At 34.5% G+C, this 18,524-nt stretch overlaps 2 protein-coding genes across 2 annotated transcripts in view; both read left to right on the top strand.

Moving 5' to 3' along the window:
• LOC132047704 (GDSL esterase/lipase At1g29670-like) overlaps nucleotides 1–3,041 on the top strand; it is a 13,408-nt gene extending 10,367 nt beyond the window's left edge. Inside the window, exons 2-6 of the mRNA XM_059438710.1 lie at nucleotides 6–164; nucleotides 716–840; nucleotides 1,887–2,138; nucleotides 2,231–2,477; nucleotides 2,587–3,041. Of these exons, the coding sequence (XP_059294693.1) occupies nucleotides 6–164; nucleotides 716–840; nucleotides 1,887–2,138; nucleotides 2,231–2,477; nucleotides 2,587–2,810 (1,007 nt within the window). The 3' untranslated portion in view covers nucleotides 2,811–3,041. The remainder of the gene's footprint in view (nucleotides 1–5; nucleotides 165–715; nucleotides 841–1,886; nucleotides 2,139–2,230; nucleotides 2,478–2,586) is intronic.
• An 8,141-nt stretch (nucleotides 3,042–11,182) lies between these two features.
• Nucleotides 11,183–14,316, top strand: LOC132043415 (GDSL esterase/lipase At1g29670-like). Its single transcript, XM_059433907.1, has 5 exons — nucleotides 11,183–11,586; nucleotides 12,753–12,877; nucleotides 13,075–13,320; nucleotides 13,408–13,654; nucleotides 13,896–14,316. Exons 1-5 carry the CDS (start codon nucleotides 11,334–11,336, stop codon nucleotides 14,117–14,119), a joined length of 1,095 nt encoding a protein of 364 aa, XP_059289890.1. The 5' UTR covers nucleotides 11,183–11,333; the 3' UTR covers nucleotides 14,120–14,316.
• Nucleotides 14,317–18,524: the final 4,208 nt, after the last annotated feature.

The following is an 18,524-nucleotide window of genomic DNA, read 5'->3' on the forward strand; positions in this document are numbered from 1 at the left end:
ACAAGTGCCTTGTTTGTTCATTATGGGAGATTCTTTATTTGATAATGGGAATAACAACAATCTCATCACAAATGCAAAGGCCAATTATCCACCTTATGGGATTGATTTTCCTGATGGTCCTACTGGTAGATTCACGAATGGAAAGAATACAGCAGATTTCCTTGGTCCGAACTTCTTCTTTTATTACATTATTTTTGTCTCTTAATTTTATGTTTCTTTCATTGAAATGCTTAATTTTGATTAATTTTCTTATGATTTTAACAAAAATGAATGGTTCTTAATTACCAACTCATGATATTGCACGATAAATATGTGTGTATTAGTATAATGGGCTGACTATATATGAATAAGATGCCTGAACAGACGATTTTATATCATCCTTAAATTGAAATTAGCTATTAATTTGTTAGCACCACGTAAAGACATTCCTCCTGGGACGTTAATATGAATAAGAGAAATTAAACTCTCTTAGCTGAAGTAGTATTTTATGGTAATTATATAGTTCAAAGGACATAGTTTTATCGAGTATCTAAGTATATAGCACCATAAATAACGGCAATTTTTGTAGTAATGTTAACCAAAGATTTAAAAAAAAAAAAAAAAATGAAGAAGAAGAAAAAGAACAATAATAGCATATATCCACTGAATATTTAGAAAATGTTTGCAATGCATGGTGGATATATATATCCCTACTGAATATTTCCTATATTTGCAGCTGAATTGTTGGGTTTTGACAAGTATATTGAGCCATATGCCACTGTGAAGGGTGTGGAGATTTTTAGAGGTGTAAATTACGCATCTGGTGCAGCTGGAATTCGTGATGAGTCAGGAATACATTTGGTAAAATACTTCAACATAAATCCCTTGTTTAGAAATGCATTTGCATATATTTAGTTTAAAGGACAACATATGAAAAAGAACGACATGCTACCGCCTACCAGCTTAATGTTAGTAAGACTAGACCATTTTTTTTTCCCTTTTCCATAACCATTTGATATTACCAATTAATTTAGATTCGCTTCGTGTAGAACCATTAAAGTGGAAGCCTTCCCTTCCTACCTGGAGTTTCTTTCCTTGGCACACTCGAGACCTCTGATTAATGGCGTAGCCAAATAGGATAGTACGACTAGACGCACATGTTGAGTAAAAGCACTTTTTTTTTTCTTCAAGTGGTGTAACAATATTCTAAATTTCATTCGTATTTGAGTTTTCGAATCGGACCATATTTGAAGTTGAAGTTAGAAAAAAAAAAAATCGAAGTAAACGTTAGATTCTTTGTTGTGCAAATAGTACGGTTTTGATAATTTATATTTTTTTTTTCTTTATTAAAAAAATGTGAAAATTAAAGATTAAGTGTGAAAGGAAATTGAAGAACTTGAAAAATCTTCACTTGAAATGCACCACACTTCAACTTAGAAAAAAGCTCCAGTTTATTTGAATTTTGGCTCAATTTCATAAACAGACATCGACCTGAAAATTGAAATCTCTTTATTTTCTAGTCCAGTCCACAAACAAAAACGTCAGTATCATAAAGAATTAGTTTTGGTCTTTATGTCGGCAAAAACCCTATACTATAGGTTGTTTGGCAACATGTATGGTGACCATAAATAATTCTTTCTGATAGACTAGGCAAAGCTAAAACACTCAAAGGCTTAAAGCTAACATGTGTCGAAGTAATTAAGAAGAACATTGAAGTCTAAACTCTAAAGGACCTTTATTATTTACCTTCTTTTTTTTTTGGTCCTCCAGTTAATTTTTTGTGCCCCATAAGAACTTGCCAAGAAAATATTAAATGACTTATTTCATGCTCCCCCCACACCCCCCCCCCCTCGACACACACACACACACTTTTTTTTTTCCTTCTTTTATTTTTGCTGGATTTTCAGGGAGATAGAATCAACTTGAACAGGCAATTGCGACATCACAAAGCGACAATTTCCCACATGTCTACCCTGCTACTGCTTGGAAATAAGACCTTAACTAAGGAGTATTTAAGCAAATGTATATACATTGTTGGAATGGGCAACAATGACTACATCAACAACTACTTGATGCCTCAGTATTACCTATCAAGCAAATTGTACAAACCAGAAAAGTATGCTACAATCCTAATTCAGCAATATTATAAACAATTGAAGGTACAAATTAGTCAATTCGTCTTATTTAACTTTTTTATACACTGATTACTACTCTAACATGTTCCATTTTTTTTTTTTGGGTCATAAAACAGACTTTGTACCGTTACGGAGCAAGAAAAGTTGCTGTGTTCGGAGTCGGTAGCTTAGGTTGTACTCCAGCAGAGCTGGATTTGTATGGGACAAAGGACTCAATATGTGTGGACTCCATAAATAGTGCAGTTCAAAAATTTGCGGACAAGTTCAAACCAATGATCGATGATCTCAACAGTAATTTGCCTGACGCAAATTTCATCTACATAAATATAACAAGCATTGCCATAGGAGATCCTACAGCTATCGGTACGTTAAACATGTTACAACAAATGTAACTAGCATGCACAGACAATGTAAAGAATCTTTATACTACATTCCTACAACTTAAATCGTATTTTCATAAATTTGGTTGCAGGTTTAACAAATCTAGCTGAGCCATGCTGCGAAATTTCGCCCTTCATAGCTAAAGGACAGTGCAAATATGATGGAAGTGCATGCAGTGACAGAGCATCGCATTATTTTTGGGATGGTTTTCACCCAACAGAAATTCCCAATTTGGTCTCTGCTCAAAGAGCCTACACTGCTCTTCTACCAACTGATGCCTATCCTTTTGATATTAGCCACTTGGCTCAACTCTAAATAAGTTAGCAGTCAGGGGCGAAGTTAGTGTAGAGCTCATGGGTTTTTCTGAACCCAGTAGCTCGCATGTATAACTTCGTCAAGCTTTAAATAAACAATTATATATCGTGTCTATTATGTGGTCATTATTTGAGTGATGAATGACTATCGTTGATTTCCAGTGGTGTGTAACTCACGTCTTTTGTAATTTGGAGACCTTTAAGAAGTGTCACAAGCTCCTCTTGCGTGTTAGTAACGTTGGGTAATTTCTTTTAGCACTCTAGTACAATGTCACCTTTAATATAATTATAAGCGTCAAATGGGAATCAAGAAATCAAATCCAACCAAAAACCAAATCAAATCAACGAAAAAGAGTCAACTTATGGATTCATTTTATTTAGTTCGGCATTGAATAAAGAAAAGTTATAACTTGATTAAAAAATAGTTCTTATGATTGTATTGATTAAAAAAAAAATTAATCCAGCTCGAACCAAACTGACCTTAGACACAAGCAGATACATCTCTTTTTTTAAAAAGAAAGTGTAAATTTTTTAAAGACTTAGTGGTTTCTATACTGGGAATGCTATTTTAGGTTTGGGCTTATATTTTCAAAAATACTCCAACAAGAATATCAGGTCCATGATCTTGTTTATGTTAACCCATGCAAACTCTCCATATCTAATCTAAGCTAAGGGTCAAAAAGCTCTCCGTACAAAAAAGAACGTTTGCTAATAACGGTCACATTTCTTTACAATTCTCGGCGCGTAAGCTCACGCTCAGTCCCATGGGGACTCCGGCGAGGCCGGAAATAGCGCGTCCGACTGAGAATCACACTCCTCTGGCCACCGCGAGTAATGAAAGCAAATCAATTCACGAAAAAGACAATTATGCCAAAGTAATTCAAACCAATCCCACTCCAATCCCTAACAAAAAGCATGGAAACCCTGATGTGAAAGCTCTATATGCAAACCACGGCGGGAAGACGGCTGTGCTATTCAAAACAAGGGAATTCTATGGAGTCATGGCGGAAGAATGTAAACTTACCCTTGTGGGCAAATTTATTAAAACTCGACCTCAAATTGATAAGATCAGAACCCGATTCTCAGAGAAGATTACAGTTCGAGGTAAGGTCCAAATTGGGGTCTTTGATTATCGTACTGTTTTCTTAGATTTTGATAATGAGATCGATTGTAAAACGGTCTGGTATGAGAGATCAATCGAAATTGAAGGGCAGGTGATGTGGTTGGAGAAATGGTCATCGGATTTTAAACCGGAGGAAGATTCCCCGATTGTCCCAATTTGGGTTTTGCTACCGGAACAGCCCTTCAATTGCCACTCATGGCATTACATCAAACAGATTGTTGCACCTCTAGGAACCCCTTTAATGTTGGATTTAGCTACTGAGAATAGAACAAGGCCTAGCATGGCAAAAGTGAGAGTAGAGATTGACTTGACTAAGCCTAAAATGAATTCTATCTGGATAGGATCTCAGGATGAGACTTGTCCAAGAAAAGGGTTCACACAAAAACAATGAGGAAGTGGAGAAACAACTGAACAGGATAACAAGGAAGAAGGCGAGTATGAACAGAAAAACATCAACAATGAGGAAGTGCAGAGCAAAAGAAATAGAGAAGAAGGGGGTGAAACTACTGATATCCTACCAATGGAAAGCAATAATATGAAGTCCATTGGTCTTTTTGTGGAGTTAAATTGCGAACAGGCTGACCAAACTGAACAGACCCAATGTGAAAATCAAGAGAGGGATGAGCAACAATCTCTACAATCCAGGACACATAGTAGTAACAACGAGCAAAACCAAAACAGTGAGAAGAACAACAGTAGAAGAAGTAGAAATAGGCAAAGAAGTAAAACAAGGAAACAGAAGGTTGATACTAATGATCAAGAATAGGACAAGGAGGAACATGAGAAGGGTAAGGAGGATATTCCAAAAGGGGGAAGCAGAAACCAAAAAGGAGGAAAAAAAAGACAATGACAAGGCCATTTATACTTTCAAAAGTAAGAATAGTAGACAAAAATCTACACCTTCTAATTTCCAATGATTAATACTTTGTTTTGGAATATTAGGGGGGTGAGATCCAAAAAAGCTATTCACAGACTCAAACTACTTGCTAGAATTAACAAACTGTTTTTTATTGCTATATTTGAACCTTTGTCGATAAGAGCAAAATAGAAGCTTACAAGAAGTTCCTTGGGTACCAGCACTGTGTTTCCAACTCTAATGGGAAAATTTGGTGTTTTTGGAATTACATGGATCATACTGAACTGGTGGAGGATAATGAACAACGTATCACTCTCAAAATGAAGGATAGCAATGATGACTCAGGCTCCTATATTACTGCTGTTTATGCAAAATGCACTGCTATAGAAAGGAGAGATATTTGGGACAACATTGATAACATAAACAATTCTATAGATGGCCCTTGGTGCATTGGGGGTGACTTTAATGTTATCATGGACCCTGTTGAAAAAATAGGAGGTAAACCTTACAGGGCTAATAAAAGTTTAGATTTTGTTAGCACTATGGAAGCTTGTGGTCTTGTGGACCTTGGTTATAGTGGTCTCAACTTCACTTGGTGCAATAATAGAAGACCTAGTAAGAGGATATGGAAGAGACTGGATAGAATTATGATTAATGTTCAATGGGCTAAATTTCATAATCACAATGAAGTCAATCATCTGGCCAGAACTGGCTCTGCTCATAGACCTTTGTTAATGAAATCCCACAAGGATCAACAACAGCACATCAAATACTTCAGATTTCTAAATTTTTGGTCCAAACAACCAGATTTTCAGGAGGTAGTTCAACAAAGTTGGGATACCACTGTCCAAGGGAATCCCATGTGGATTCTGCAAAGTAAGTTGAAGACTTTGAGTGCCAGACTTAGCCAATGGTCCAAAGAGAACATTGGGGATATTCATGAAAAAGTTGGCAACTGGGAAGCTAAGATGCTCATTCTAGGGGATATGGATTTGCAAAATAACAATGGACAACACAGAGAGGAGCTTAACAAAGGCCATGCTGAGTATGTAAAGTGGTTGGGAATGCAGGATAGTCTCCTTGTTTAAAGAAGGAGATTACAATTCAAAATACTTTCATAGCATCTTAAGAGAAAGAAAAAGGAAGATGCAGATTCTCTCTATCAAAAATCATAGGGGAACATGGTTACAAGGGAAGGAAGAGATAACAAATGCTGCTGTTAGACACTACAAAAACTTCTTCAATCTGAATCAGCCAGTTCAGGGTAATAATATGCTTAACTGCATTCCTTCTATTATTAGCCCGGAGGAAAATCAAAACCTTATCAAAATGCCTGATGAAGAGGAGATCAAAGGAGCAATTTCTAGTATCAGCACTGAAAGTTGTGCTGGCCCAGATGGTTTCAATGGGATGTTCTATCAACAGTGTTGGAATATCATTAAGAAGGAAGTCATTGACTTTGTGATGGAATTTTTCAAGGGAAAAGGGCATACTAAGTTCTATACTCATACTTGTCTGGCACTTATTCCTAAAGTAAATTCCCCTGCATCCTTCAATGATTTCAGACCTATCAACTTAAGCAATGTATCCAACAAGATAATTTCTAAGATACTTGTTTCAAGACTGAACCCTCTTCTTGAAAAGCTAGTTTCAAAAAATCAGAGTGGTTTTGTTGCCGGTAGATTGATCACAGAAAATGTCATGCTGGCCCAAGAGATTATCCATGATATCTCAAAGCCTAAGCAGGGAGGTAATATTGTAATAAAGCTTGACATGGAAAAGGCATATGACAGGCTCTCGTGGTCCTTCCTTTTAAAGGTTCTACACAGATTTAGTTTCAGTTCAGAATGGATTGACTTTATCAAGAGAACAATTTCTAATGTATGGTATTCTGTATTGATCAATGGTGCAAGACATGGTTTTTTTCGGTCCTCACAAGGCTTAAAACAGGGAGACCCCATATCTCCAAAGACTTTTCATCCTAGCAGCAGAAGTTCTGTCAAGATCTTTAAACAATTTGCACAATGATAACAGGTTCATACCTTTTGCTATGCATTTGAAAGGGCCAAAGATTAATCATCTGGCATATGCAGATGACATTGTAATCTTTTCTAGTGGTAACTCTAGATCTGTTAATCTTATTAAGAGGCAAATATGCAAATATGAGAAGGCTTTAGGTCAAAAAGTCAATAAGGATAAGAGTTTCTTCTTTGTGGGAGCAAAAACCAGTCCATATAGAATCAACAGGCTGAGACAACGCTTAGGATATATGGATAAATCATTTCCTTTCACTTATCTTGGGTGTCCCTTATACTCTAGAAGGAAGAAGGTGGAATACTTTAATGGCATGGTGACAAAAGCGGTGAAGAGATTAAATGAATGGAAAGGCAAAATGTTATCATATGGAGGAAAGACTGTTTTGATTAAAAGTGTTCTCCAATCCTTGCCAACTTATACTTTATCAGCAATGAACCCTCCAAAAGAGACTCTAAAAATGATTGAGAAACATATGGCAAGATTCTTTTGGGGATCTTCCATTGATAGAAGGAAGCACCATTGGAGTTCCTGGTCTAATTTGTGTTGTCCAAAGGAGGAAGGTGGCATAGGTATAAGGAGCCTAATGGATATCTCTGACAATCTTGCAATTAAAAGGTGGTGGAGATTGAGAACTAAGCACTCCCTGTGGGCAGATTACATGAAGAGCAAGTATTGCTCCAACAAGCATATTGCACAAAAAAAGTGGATTCCTGGGAACTCACAAGGATGGAAAAGTTTGGCTTGGGCAAGAAGAAAAGCTGAAGTACACATCAAATGGCATATTAACAGTGGTGATAACAATTTCTGGTGGGATATATGGACAGATCATGGTCCCCTGGCAATGATCCCCAATATGCAATTAGATGGACTCTTATCTAATCTTAAAGTTAAAGTTTTCATGGTGGACAAGAAATGGGATGCAAGAGTTCTTTCATGTATCCTACCAATTCATATTGTTCAGAGTATTATGCACATTCAAATTGGACCACTATATCAAAAGGATGAAGCCACTTGGAACATATCTGAAGATGGTCACTACTCCAATAAAACTGCTTGGAACTTGACTAGAAGTGTCAACCATAAAGATGATTTCTTGAACAATGTTTGGCATAGGGCTGTTCCATTTAAAATATCCTTCCTAGCATGGAGACTATGTTAAGGAAAACTTCCCTTTAGGGAAACTATTGTTAGATTTGGTATAACTACTAATGCTAATTGTTTATGCTGCAGGAACCCGGTGACAGATTCACTACAGCACACTTTTGCGCAGGGAGAGGCAGCTATGCATATATGAAAGTTTTTTGGGGCTGCTATGGGAATCATACACCAACCAGGACAGATAAGAAGAGCCTTCAACAATTGGTGGAGGATAAAAACCAACAACAGTATTCACAAGATGGTGAGACAAGTAATGCCAATTTTTATAAGTTGGGAACTCTGGAAGCAATGGACTGCTCGTAAATTTGGTGATCAAAAGAAAATGTACCATAACAAGATGGAATACCAAATCATATGGAACTGTTTGGCTGCTCTGAAGTGTGTTTATCTAGCTGTTACAATTAATGGAAAATAGCCAGAAATGTGTCAATATATAGAAAGCCTTCAAACCAAAGTGAATATTTAATAGGTCATCTGGCAGAAACCAGATATTGGAAAATATAAGGTGAATGTGGATGGGAGTTTCAGCCAAGGACAATCTGGTATTGGAGGGATTATGAGAGATCATAATGGCAACTTTGTCATGGCATTTTCGAAGCCTGTACAGTGCAGAAATAGTATGCAAACGAAGCGATAATGACGATTTCTTGTACGGTGGTGTACGCAAGAATCGCTGACCGCCTTAGAAATGGATTCCTTGGCTATTGTTAATATGTTACATAACAACTCAACGAGAGAACCTCAACTTTGAAGAGGCTTATTCAAGATGTCAATAGTCAAATTAAATCCTCAATCAGTATTGATCACTGTCTCAGGGAAGCAAACATGGTAGCAGATTTTTTTTTGCTAAAATGGCCTCTAAGAGCATAAATGAAACTTTTTGGTCCTTTTGTCAACATCTTCCTCAAGAGGTGAAAGGTTTAATTCAACTAGATAAGTGGCAATTCCCTACCATGAGAAGAAGATTTGAGAAGAGTAACTTCTTTGTAAGTTAATGTATATTAGTGTATAGTGAAGGATATTGTATAGGCTAATCCTTCATTCTCTAGTTAGTAAATACTCCTATGGTTAGAGGTTTGGTCCATGTCCCCTTCTAACATATGTAATTTTTTTGCGATTAATGGACATGGTAGGGGTCAAAGCCTAACCCCCTACACCAATGGGATCACAACCATGATGATGGCTTTTAAAAAATAAAAATAAAAAATGTTAACCCATGCAAAATATCAAGTTCTACTAGGCAGTAAGATTGTACATAATTTATTCTAGTATATACATCCTTATTGAATGAGAATAAAATCTTTTTGTATGTATTTGGTATATATTTCGATATCCAATATGGTATTTGGTCAAACTTTTTGAAAAGATTGCTATTCGGTAAGGTATGTTAAAAAAAAAAAAAATCAAAATACCGATATTGTACCGAACTTCATATATTCCTACAAACTTGCAATTCACACATATATTTCAAATTATAACATAGATATAAAAGAGCCTAAAACCTTATTTCCTTGATGTTCGAACGTGCTCTCATGCTTTGGAAGATTTGGTTCATTATAAATGTGAAATATTATTTTGGTCCCTCTCTCCATCGAGACATCTTTTATTAAGTGACCTATGTCTAATGAACTTCTCGCTTTATTGCGTTCATTAAAAAGAAAGCGCACTCAGAAAAGAGTTAGAATAAGTCAATATTTTAATATTTAGTGGTCTTTATCTTACTGTCCGATCACGAAGAAGATTGCCATATTCACATCAAAGTGATAGAATTCAAGCCTTTTTGTTTATATATATATATATATATATATATATATATATATATATATATATATATATATATATATATATATATATAATCAGTAAAAAGTAACAAAAATATCTATATATCAAATACGGGACATATCTTGGTTAGAATATAAATCGTAATAAACGATATAAAATATCTGATATAGCCTTCTGTTAGTTCTTTGACAGATCCGGATGTAAATTGTTATGTATAACTTTTATCAATTCAAAATCCGAACCGTAATGCGAAAATCCAAGGTAACCATTAGAATTTCGCCATACCTATTAATTCTCCCTTATGTAGCACTAAAAGGTATGTTTTCCAGCTTTTTCATTCTAAACCCAACTCACTTCTTGAATCGGCAAACAGCTGAATCCTACTTGGCATTTATTCTTTTTTAATATGTTAAAAAAGAATGTTATTTTTCTATAATTAAAAATTAAAAAAAAATCTTTTACATTTATAAATTTCAAAAATCTTCTTTTTCTTTTTTAAATTTTGTGTCAAGTGAGTAAATGAGTTTAAATACTAAGTACAAGCCACAGTCCGTCCCTATCATTTTTGTCTTTCCCCTTAGACTTGACTGAGAGCTTTCGGGAGCGTTGAGTTTCTTTCTTCTCCACATCATCATTTATGTTATGACATCAACCTCCGAGATAATATGGTAAGAGCCTTCGCTTTCCTTCTTTCTTTTACATTCATATACTATAGTAATAGTACCCTGTTATTTCCCTTGTTTGTCAGAAATCAATTACTAGCAAGTATGATAAAGAACAATAATTTTGAATAATTATCTCAATATCCCGTGACAAATTAAGATTCATGTTCTTCAGTAAATATTTATGATATGACTGAGCAAATCCACTAAAGCACAGACCAAAGTCATGCCAATTTTGTGTAATGAAATGTATAAGTAGATAACTCTTTTTTCACTGAACTTTGTTGACAATACAGCCATATCAAATGAATTTTGAGCATATCCGAAATGCCAATTAGTTTTAACCGTGAAATCGCCTACTAAAAAATCAAAATCAACAAAATCGTACCACAAGGGTTTTATTCTGGCAGTAATTTGGTTCTGGTAAACCCTCCGCAGAGTTACATTAAGGGTTTGGTCTTAATTTAAGTATAATTTTAAATGTTCCGCCAAAAAAATGTTACATGATAACTGAGAGTCTTAATAGTTAATTTGGTTAGAACTTTTCAGTGTTTGATGACCCATATTGTAATATCTTTCCCGTTTCCTCGTGCCCTCCCAAGTCCCACTTATATATAATATATATAAAAATTAACAAAAATGAAAAAAAACATGATATCCACATGTTGATTATGCGGGCCCACATCAAGCTACTTTGATAAATGACATTAACTCAAACTTGAATGAGTACTTGTTTTTGTGGGTGGCATAGTGCATCTTTCCCTCTTTTCTCTCTCTTTTTTTGGTTAGAGGAAGTTTTATCCCTCATTCATCTTCCGATATATATAGCTTCCCCTATAGTTTTAATTTCATCATTCCTTCCCTTCTAACTTTGCCTGACTTCATTTAAATTCTATTTTTTCATTTATGGCAAGTGACATCATCAAATTGTTTGTGATGATGATTACTTTGCTAGTTTTTATGAAGTTAAAACCATTGTTAGTAAAGGGTGAACAACAGGTGCCTTGTTTGTTCATTTTGGGAGACTCTACATTAGATAATGGCAATAACAATAATCTCCTCACTGCTGCAAAGGCCAATTACCCGCCTTATGGAATTGATTTTCCTGATGGCCCTACTGGTAGATTCACCAATGGACGGAATAGAGCAGACTTCATTGGTCCTAACTTTTCTCTCGTTTTTTGGTCTCTTAATTTTATGTTTCTTTCATTAAAATGCTTATAAGTTTCGTTTAATTATCTTAAGATTGTGATGTACGTTAGGCGGACGTCATATGTTTGAAGTTTGAACTCTGCCGTAGATAAAAATTTGTCTTTAAGTGGAGAGGAATAAACGTAGGCCTATTGTGTACATAGCTGACATGAGAATTTCTCGTCTATAAAAAAAATAGCATATATTAAAATTTTAACACGAAGGAATAGTAGGGATCTAAGGTGGTTGCCTGCAATGAAGTTCGAATCACTATAATCCCCTTCCATACCCCTATGTAATATAAAAAAATAAAAATAAAAAAACCACGAAGGACTAGACTAGTTCTAACCGGTTCATATGGGCCCAACTAGAAGACTTGTCTCAATTACTCTCACATTATAAATTTTGCCCCTTCCATAAATCTTTAAAATTTGCCACTTGCTAACACCCGTGTAATATAAAAATAAAAATAAAAAAACCACGAAGGACTAGACTAGTTCTAACCGGTTCATATGGGCCCAACTAGAAAGACTTGGTCTGGTGGGCTTGAGTATGTACTAAATTCAATTATTAGGTAATCTCATTTTATGGTGTTTTGACCTCGACCAAAATATATTTCACAATGTGATTGTTATTGTGTGAGCCTTTGTGTTATGTTTGCCCATGGGCCAATTTAGGCAGCATATATAGCCCAAATTGATCCATAAGTTGTCTTACCAGAACATAGAAAAATAAGTATTTTCAAGTTTGATTTGTATATTATAGTTATGATAAATAAAAGTAAAAACTATAGTAGTATTACTGGGTAAGTAAACAATTTATAAAAGAACAAATAAACAAACGAAAAATGATTCTGAATTTGATAGGTTGATCAATTGTGATCCATTATTTAACCCAAATTGGCCTACCCATCTTGACCCAAGCCAACATTAGTATTTTCAAGTTTGATTTGTATATTATAGTTATGATAAATAAAAGTCTTAACCGTTTATGAACCAAACGTTCAGTATATAGCACAACTTGCTCCTTTAATTTTGACACCCTTTTAACTTTTATCGCACGATGAATATGGGCATTTTCGTAGAAATGGTACAAATGTGGTGGATCCTAGACTGAATTTTCCTATATTTGCAGCTGAGCTATTGGGTTTCGATAAGTATATTGAGCCATTTGCTACTGTGAAGGGTGTTGATATGTTTAGAGGCGTGAATTATGCATCTGGTGCAGCTGGAATTCTTGATGAATCAGGAATTCATCTGGTAAGTAGTTCAACATATCCAATTGCATAGAAATGTGTTTTGTTGTATTAAGATTAAAGACAATAAGAAGGATAATAAAAAAAGGACTTTTACTGTTCTTGTCCGTTAGTAAATTTTATGTGTGCCGATGCTAAGAGAAATGTCAGAGAACTCATTTTATTTTTCCTCTTTCGTTTACTTTTTGCCCTGATTTTCAGGGAGATAGAATAAGCTTGAATAGACAATTGCGAAATCACAGAGTGACAATTTCCCACATGTCTACTCTGCTTGGAAATAAGACCTTAAATAAGGAGTATCTAAGAAAATGTATATACATTGTTGACATGGGAAACAATGATTACATCAACAACTACTTGCTGCCCCAGTTCTACCCATCAAGCCGTATGTACACATCAGAACAGTTTGCCAGAATGCTAATTAAGCAATACACAAAACAATTAAAGGTACAAATAGAATTACCCTTTCCTCTAATTTAACTTTCTTGTTTACAGATTACTAACATAGAATAGTTATCCGTGGTAACAAAACAGACATTGTACCATTACGGAGCAAGAAAAATTGTTGTCTTTGGGCTAGGAGGCATAGGCTGTGTTCCAGCACTGTTGGATTTGTATGGGACAGAGGACTCAGCATGTGTCGACTCTATAAATAGTGCAGTTCAGAAATTCTCGGACAAGCTTAAACCAATGATCGATGATCTCAACAGTAATTTGCCCAATGCAAATTTCATCTACATTAATTCAACAAGCATTGCAGTAAGAGATCCTTCATCTATCGGTAGGTTAAACATGTCACAACCAGAGGTGAATTCAGGATCCAGAGTTAGTTGATTCTGAATGACGGTGATCTTATTATATGTACATGTTTTACTCTTTTTGCATAAATACACATCTCTCAAGCCAAAAGCAAGGAGCAACGCATCCTATATCTGACTCTTGTCACGACACTTCTCTATAACTTTTACTAAAGAATGTCATTTGTGGTGAACCCCTTGTATTTTGGAAAATTTTTGTTGCAGGTATAACAGATTTACGTGAGCCATGCTGCGAAATTTCGACCACCATAGCTGATGGGCAGTGCAAATATGACGGAGGTGCATGCACTGACAGAGCAGCACATTATTTTTGGGATGGTTTTCACCCCTCGGAAGCTCCAACTAAGGTCAATGCCGAAAGAGCTTACACTGCTCTTCTATCCACTGATGCCTATCCTTTCGACATAAGTCAGTTGGCTCAGCTCTAAATAATATAGACTTTAGAGTTGTAGCCTGTATTCAAACTTGAAAAGGATCTTTCATATTCTTGAAGAATGAGGGGCAAAGGGATTGATCAAACTTACCCCAATCTTTAAATAAACAAATATTCTGTTACCTTATTCTGTATAATGTAATTGATTGAGTCAATTGTGATTGAGCTGAAACTTGAACGCGTTGCACATAACATACGAGTTTCATGTATAATAGTACTCAACATTGTTACGTTGCAGAATGGATCAACTAGTAAATTTGATTGAAAAGTATGATAATATTGATGGAAGGAATTAATGGACGCCAAGAGTCACGTATTTTGGCCAATTATACCTACATCCATGGGCGAGGAGGAGAAATTCCACTATAATTTAAGTTTACATAGGGAGAAGGATTTTACCTGACTCCCATCCGATATAGGATTTATCTGTTTATTGAAGAAGTGCACTAGTTTTTAACTCCACTCCTGTTTCTCTCCAATCTTTCTGCGCAAACCAATCGAGGGAAAGGGAAATCTGATAATCTACTCATATTTCTTTTCCTTTCTATTCATTTCCTCATTTTCCAAGGGTTGGTGACCATACGCCAGTTCCTCATGTTTATGGCATATTTGTCAATTTTAAGATGACTTTCACAACCGAGCTAATATTTGTAAAAATTAGCTAGGATAGACCAGTTTTTGGACCGCTAGTTAATATTTATCTATTGTTTGAACTGTAACTGAATTGAGAAGTAGACACTTTGAAGATGGAAATAGTATTTGAACAAAAATACTTTACTTAAAACACCAAAAAACTCCAACACGAGGTATCGCAGTTCAAGCTTTGACAAGTGAAAGTCCAGTACAATAAGCTGGAGTTCAAAAATTTCCGGAATTCCAAATGCAATTCAAACTCGAGATTTCTGGAGTTATGAACTGTGGCAGTTCAAGCTACTGGAATTTTTTGCTCATGGTACCTCTTTGAACTTCAGGATGCTTTCATGGAGAGAAACTCTAAGACAGTGCTGGAGTTCAACAAGTAGTGCTATAAAACAAAAATTGATCTTATACAAGTGAAACATGGAACGAACAACATGGAGTTTTAAATGTGCAGTAAACTGATAAGAGTTCAAACTCCTGGTTAGCAGATAAATGTTTTAACTCCAGTAAAATTCTCTGAAGTTTTTTGTATTTTAGCTAGGAATATTTTTGTCTAAAATTTTATTTTCCTATTTAAAAGCCGCTAAAAGTTGAATAATTTGTAAACATTGAACCAATATAATTAGCCATCAGAAGAGTGACTATTTGTCCATTTCTCCCCGAATACTAGTGGGGTCATTTGCTCGATCGCCCTTCAAAGGCACTTGTCTTCAATTTTTGGCCCTCAAATTGGTGGTCTTTAATTTTTGGCTTTTGCTAAAAATCTCTTGGTTTCGGGTTCGAACCCCGCTTAGTTAAAAAAAATTTTTTTGTAAAAAATCGCAAGGTAAAGTTTAGATTCGCAAAGCACGAATCCAAACTCTAGCTTAAGGTAGAGTTTTGCCTTCACCGGAGGTAGAGTTTTGCCTTCACCGGAGGCAGAATTTTGCCCCCAGGCTTAAGGTTTTTTTTTTTTTTTTTTTTTTTTTTTTACTTAGTTGGAATTTTACAACCTCTGCTTTAAGGCATAACTTTTGTCTGTATAGGCCTAATTTTGGGTAAAAGTTTTCCTTAAGGCCTAACTTTACTACAAATCTCTGTCTTTGCGAAATTCCTTTTTTTTTTTTTTTTTTTTACCGGGGGGTTCGAACCCAGAACTTTAGGGTATTAGGCGAATTGTAAAAATTAAAGACCAGTGCCTTTGAAGGGCAATCCGCACAAAAAAATGATACTAGTGGCATTTGGCCCGTGCTAATCCTGGACCCAAATTAAGATTAAAAGTTAAATTTGTAATTATTTTTTATTTTTTTCCCGTTGTTTGTGACATTAAGTTATTGAAAGATTAGTTTGATATTTTTCGCAAACTTTAGCACATGCCCAAAACAAAGATGAAAAGTTAAATTTGTCAAAAAAATTCCGCTCTTTATGAATTAAGTTATTGAAAGATTAGTTCATTATTTTCTGCAAACTCTTAAAAAGTAAAGACTTCCCATATTTTTAAATTGAATAAAATATTTAAAAATTGAACAAAAATAGTTTCCCCCCTTACTTTAGACCTTTATTACCTTCAAACAAATACATGACATAAAGTCTCTTAATTTTTTAACAACATCCAATATGAACTATAACGTTTTCCCCCCAAAGAAGAAAAATAGTTTGGTTCTAGAGAAATCAATTATATATGCTATATTTATTCTTTTGTTGAGATTTAATGAGGTTACTTATAAAGAAAGATAACTTTCAAATAAATAAAATTAAAATTTTTATACTTTACTAATGTTTTGTAGATGTTAATTACAGTTAAATTATACAAAGTATATCGATAAGACGAAGAAAATTAATTACTTTTCTTAATATAGTTAGACTTTCCTTTTACTTTCTAAAAATTTACGTGATGAGAAAATGACATTTTTTTCTTTTGTTAGTTTAAATGGACATTATTTTATAATATATATATTTTAATTATTTTCTCAAACTCAGATGAAGATTCAATGCTTCATGATTCATTTAATCGCATTTCCTTATGCTAACAAACACTGCCTAACATTTTCTTTTACCTGCCCAAAAAAAGAAGATACTCAAAAACATGAAAAGTTTACTCCCTTTTGTCACATGATTTTTGACATTACTACTGCTTGAAAAAATAAAAATTTGTAACATTAACTACATATTTTTCAAAGATGTTCTCAACATTTAAACTACTCCATCAAGCTCAAATATAGTTTCTTTTTATGTAATTTTTAAGTGTAAATAAATATTAAGAAATATATTTATGAATTAATAAAAAAAATTGAACTGAGAGGCTGTGTAGTACGCCTTGCATTTCTTTTTAGACGAATGTAGTATAAACTACAACATACATTATTCGCTATGCATAGAATATTAATCAAATTTAAAAAATAAAATATTATAATACACCAAATAATATCCAAAAAAGAAAGTAAATTTTGTTAAACATGAACGATATGGCTAATCAATATACAAACCAATACAATATGCCGATGAAAAGATTCAAATTTCAATATTGTTAACAAATGATTAGATAAAAATAATTTTTTTAGGTAATAAAATCTAATCCAAATGAAGATCAATTTTATCTGTTAAATTTTTGAAGTTTCACACTAAACAATTAAAGAGCTGTTAATTAGAGAAATTTCAATTTTTGTGTGCAATACATGTTTTAGTTAAGGTAACTGCAAATGTGGTGTATTCTCCCATTCAAATTATGCATAGTGACGTGTTTCTTTTAATTGACATCATCATAATTTTTTAAGCTTTAAGAGGACCTTAATATTTTCTATATTTACCAAAATTGGGTGTGGCACCTTAAGTAATAAAGAAATAAAGTGGGAGTTAAAATAAGGCATATGAAGAAGTTATAGTACATGCCAGTGCCTCGATATTTTTAAAACACTCTATAGTAGATGAAACAATAAAAGACAAATACAAAGGGTAAATTTGGAGGAGGCAGCCTTTAGTTGACATCCCTTAGTTGTAATGTAATTAAAGAATATACTACAACAAAGTTAAATTGGAAATTGTAATATCAAATTTTACACAACTTATTACCAATTTTTTTTTTTTATAAAACTCTTTGTAATATCTGGAAATTGTAACCTATGTTCCAGTACTAAAGCCCACATCTTTGTGGGCTTCGAGTTTGGGCCTTATTGAATCGGGTCATTTGCATTTTTGCTCCTCAAGGAAATTTATTTTTTCGAGGGGCATAAGTTTACATTTTCATATCATTATATCATACAAGTTATGTTTGTTGGGTGTGCGAATAAAGTATCACATGGTGAAAGTTTAAAGAAAAAGCTTTAATGATGTGAGGCCTTTTAGGAAAATCTGCGGCTCCAAAGTCCAATATCACATCATGTTAAGAGTATCTTGAGCTTTAGCCCAACAATCGGTATTGAATGGTTTGGCGGATGAAAAGATGGCGGAGTGTTTGGGCCCGCTTTTGCCCGTCCTTTGGTCAAGTTTTACGACCTTTACCCATAGCTTTGAAGACGCATTCAACTAACTATATATAAATACTCGACAATGTTGGCACACAGACATGTTGAATCTCTGATCCGTGGTATGATAATGAGCTACGTGGAACTTAGTTCGAGGGAAAGATTGTTGGGTGTGCGAACAAAGTACTACATTGGTAGCTGGAAAGAAAAAAGAGCTACTTATAAGGAGTTGGATACTTTTAATGATGTAAGGCCTTTTGGGGAAAACCGTGCGGGCTTGGTCCAAAGCGGACAATATCACATCATGTTAAGAGCATCTTT

Source organism: Lycium ferocissimum, chromosome 2 (assembly GCF_029784015.1).
Source record: "Lycium ferocissimum isolate CSIRO_LF1 chromosome 2, AGI_CSIRO_Lferr_CH_V1, whole genome shotgun sequence".
NCBI classification, from domain to species: Eukaryota; Viridiplantae; Streptophyta; class Magnoliopsida; order Solanales; family Solanaceae; genus Lycium; species Lycium ferocissimum.

Excerpts from the sequence above, each read along its gene's own strand:
- LOC132043415 (XM_059433907.1), top strand. The coding sequence starts at position 11,334 with ATGGCAAGTGACATCATCAAATTGTTTGTGATGATGATTACTTTGCTA. Across the intron at positions 11,587-12,752 it reads GAATAGAGCAGACTTCATTG|CTGAGCTATTGGGTTTCGAT; the intron begins GTCCTAACTTTT and ends CTATATTTGCAG. Across the intron at positions 13,321-13,407 it reads AATACACAAAACAATTAAAG|ACATTGTACCATTACGGAGC; the intron begins GTACAAATAGAA and ends GTAACAAAACAG.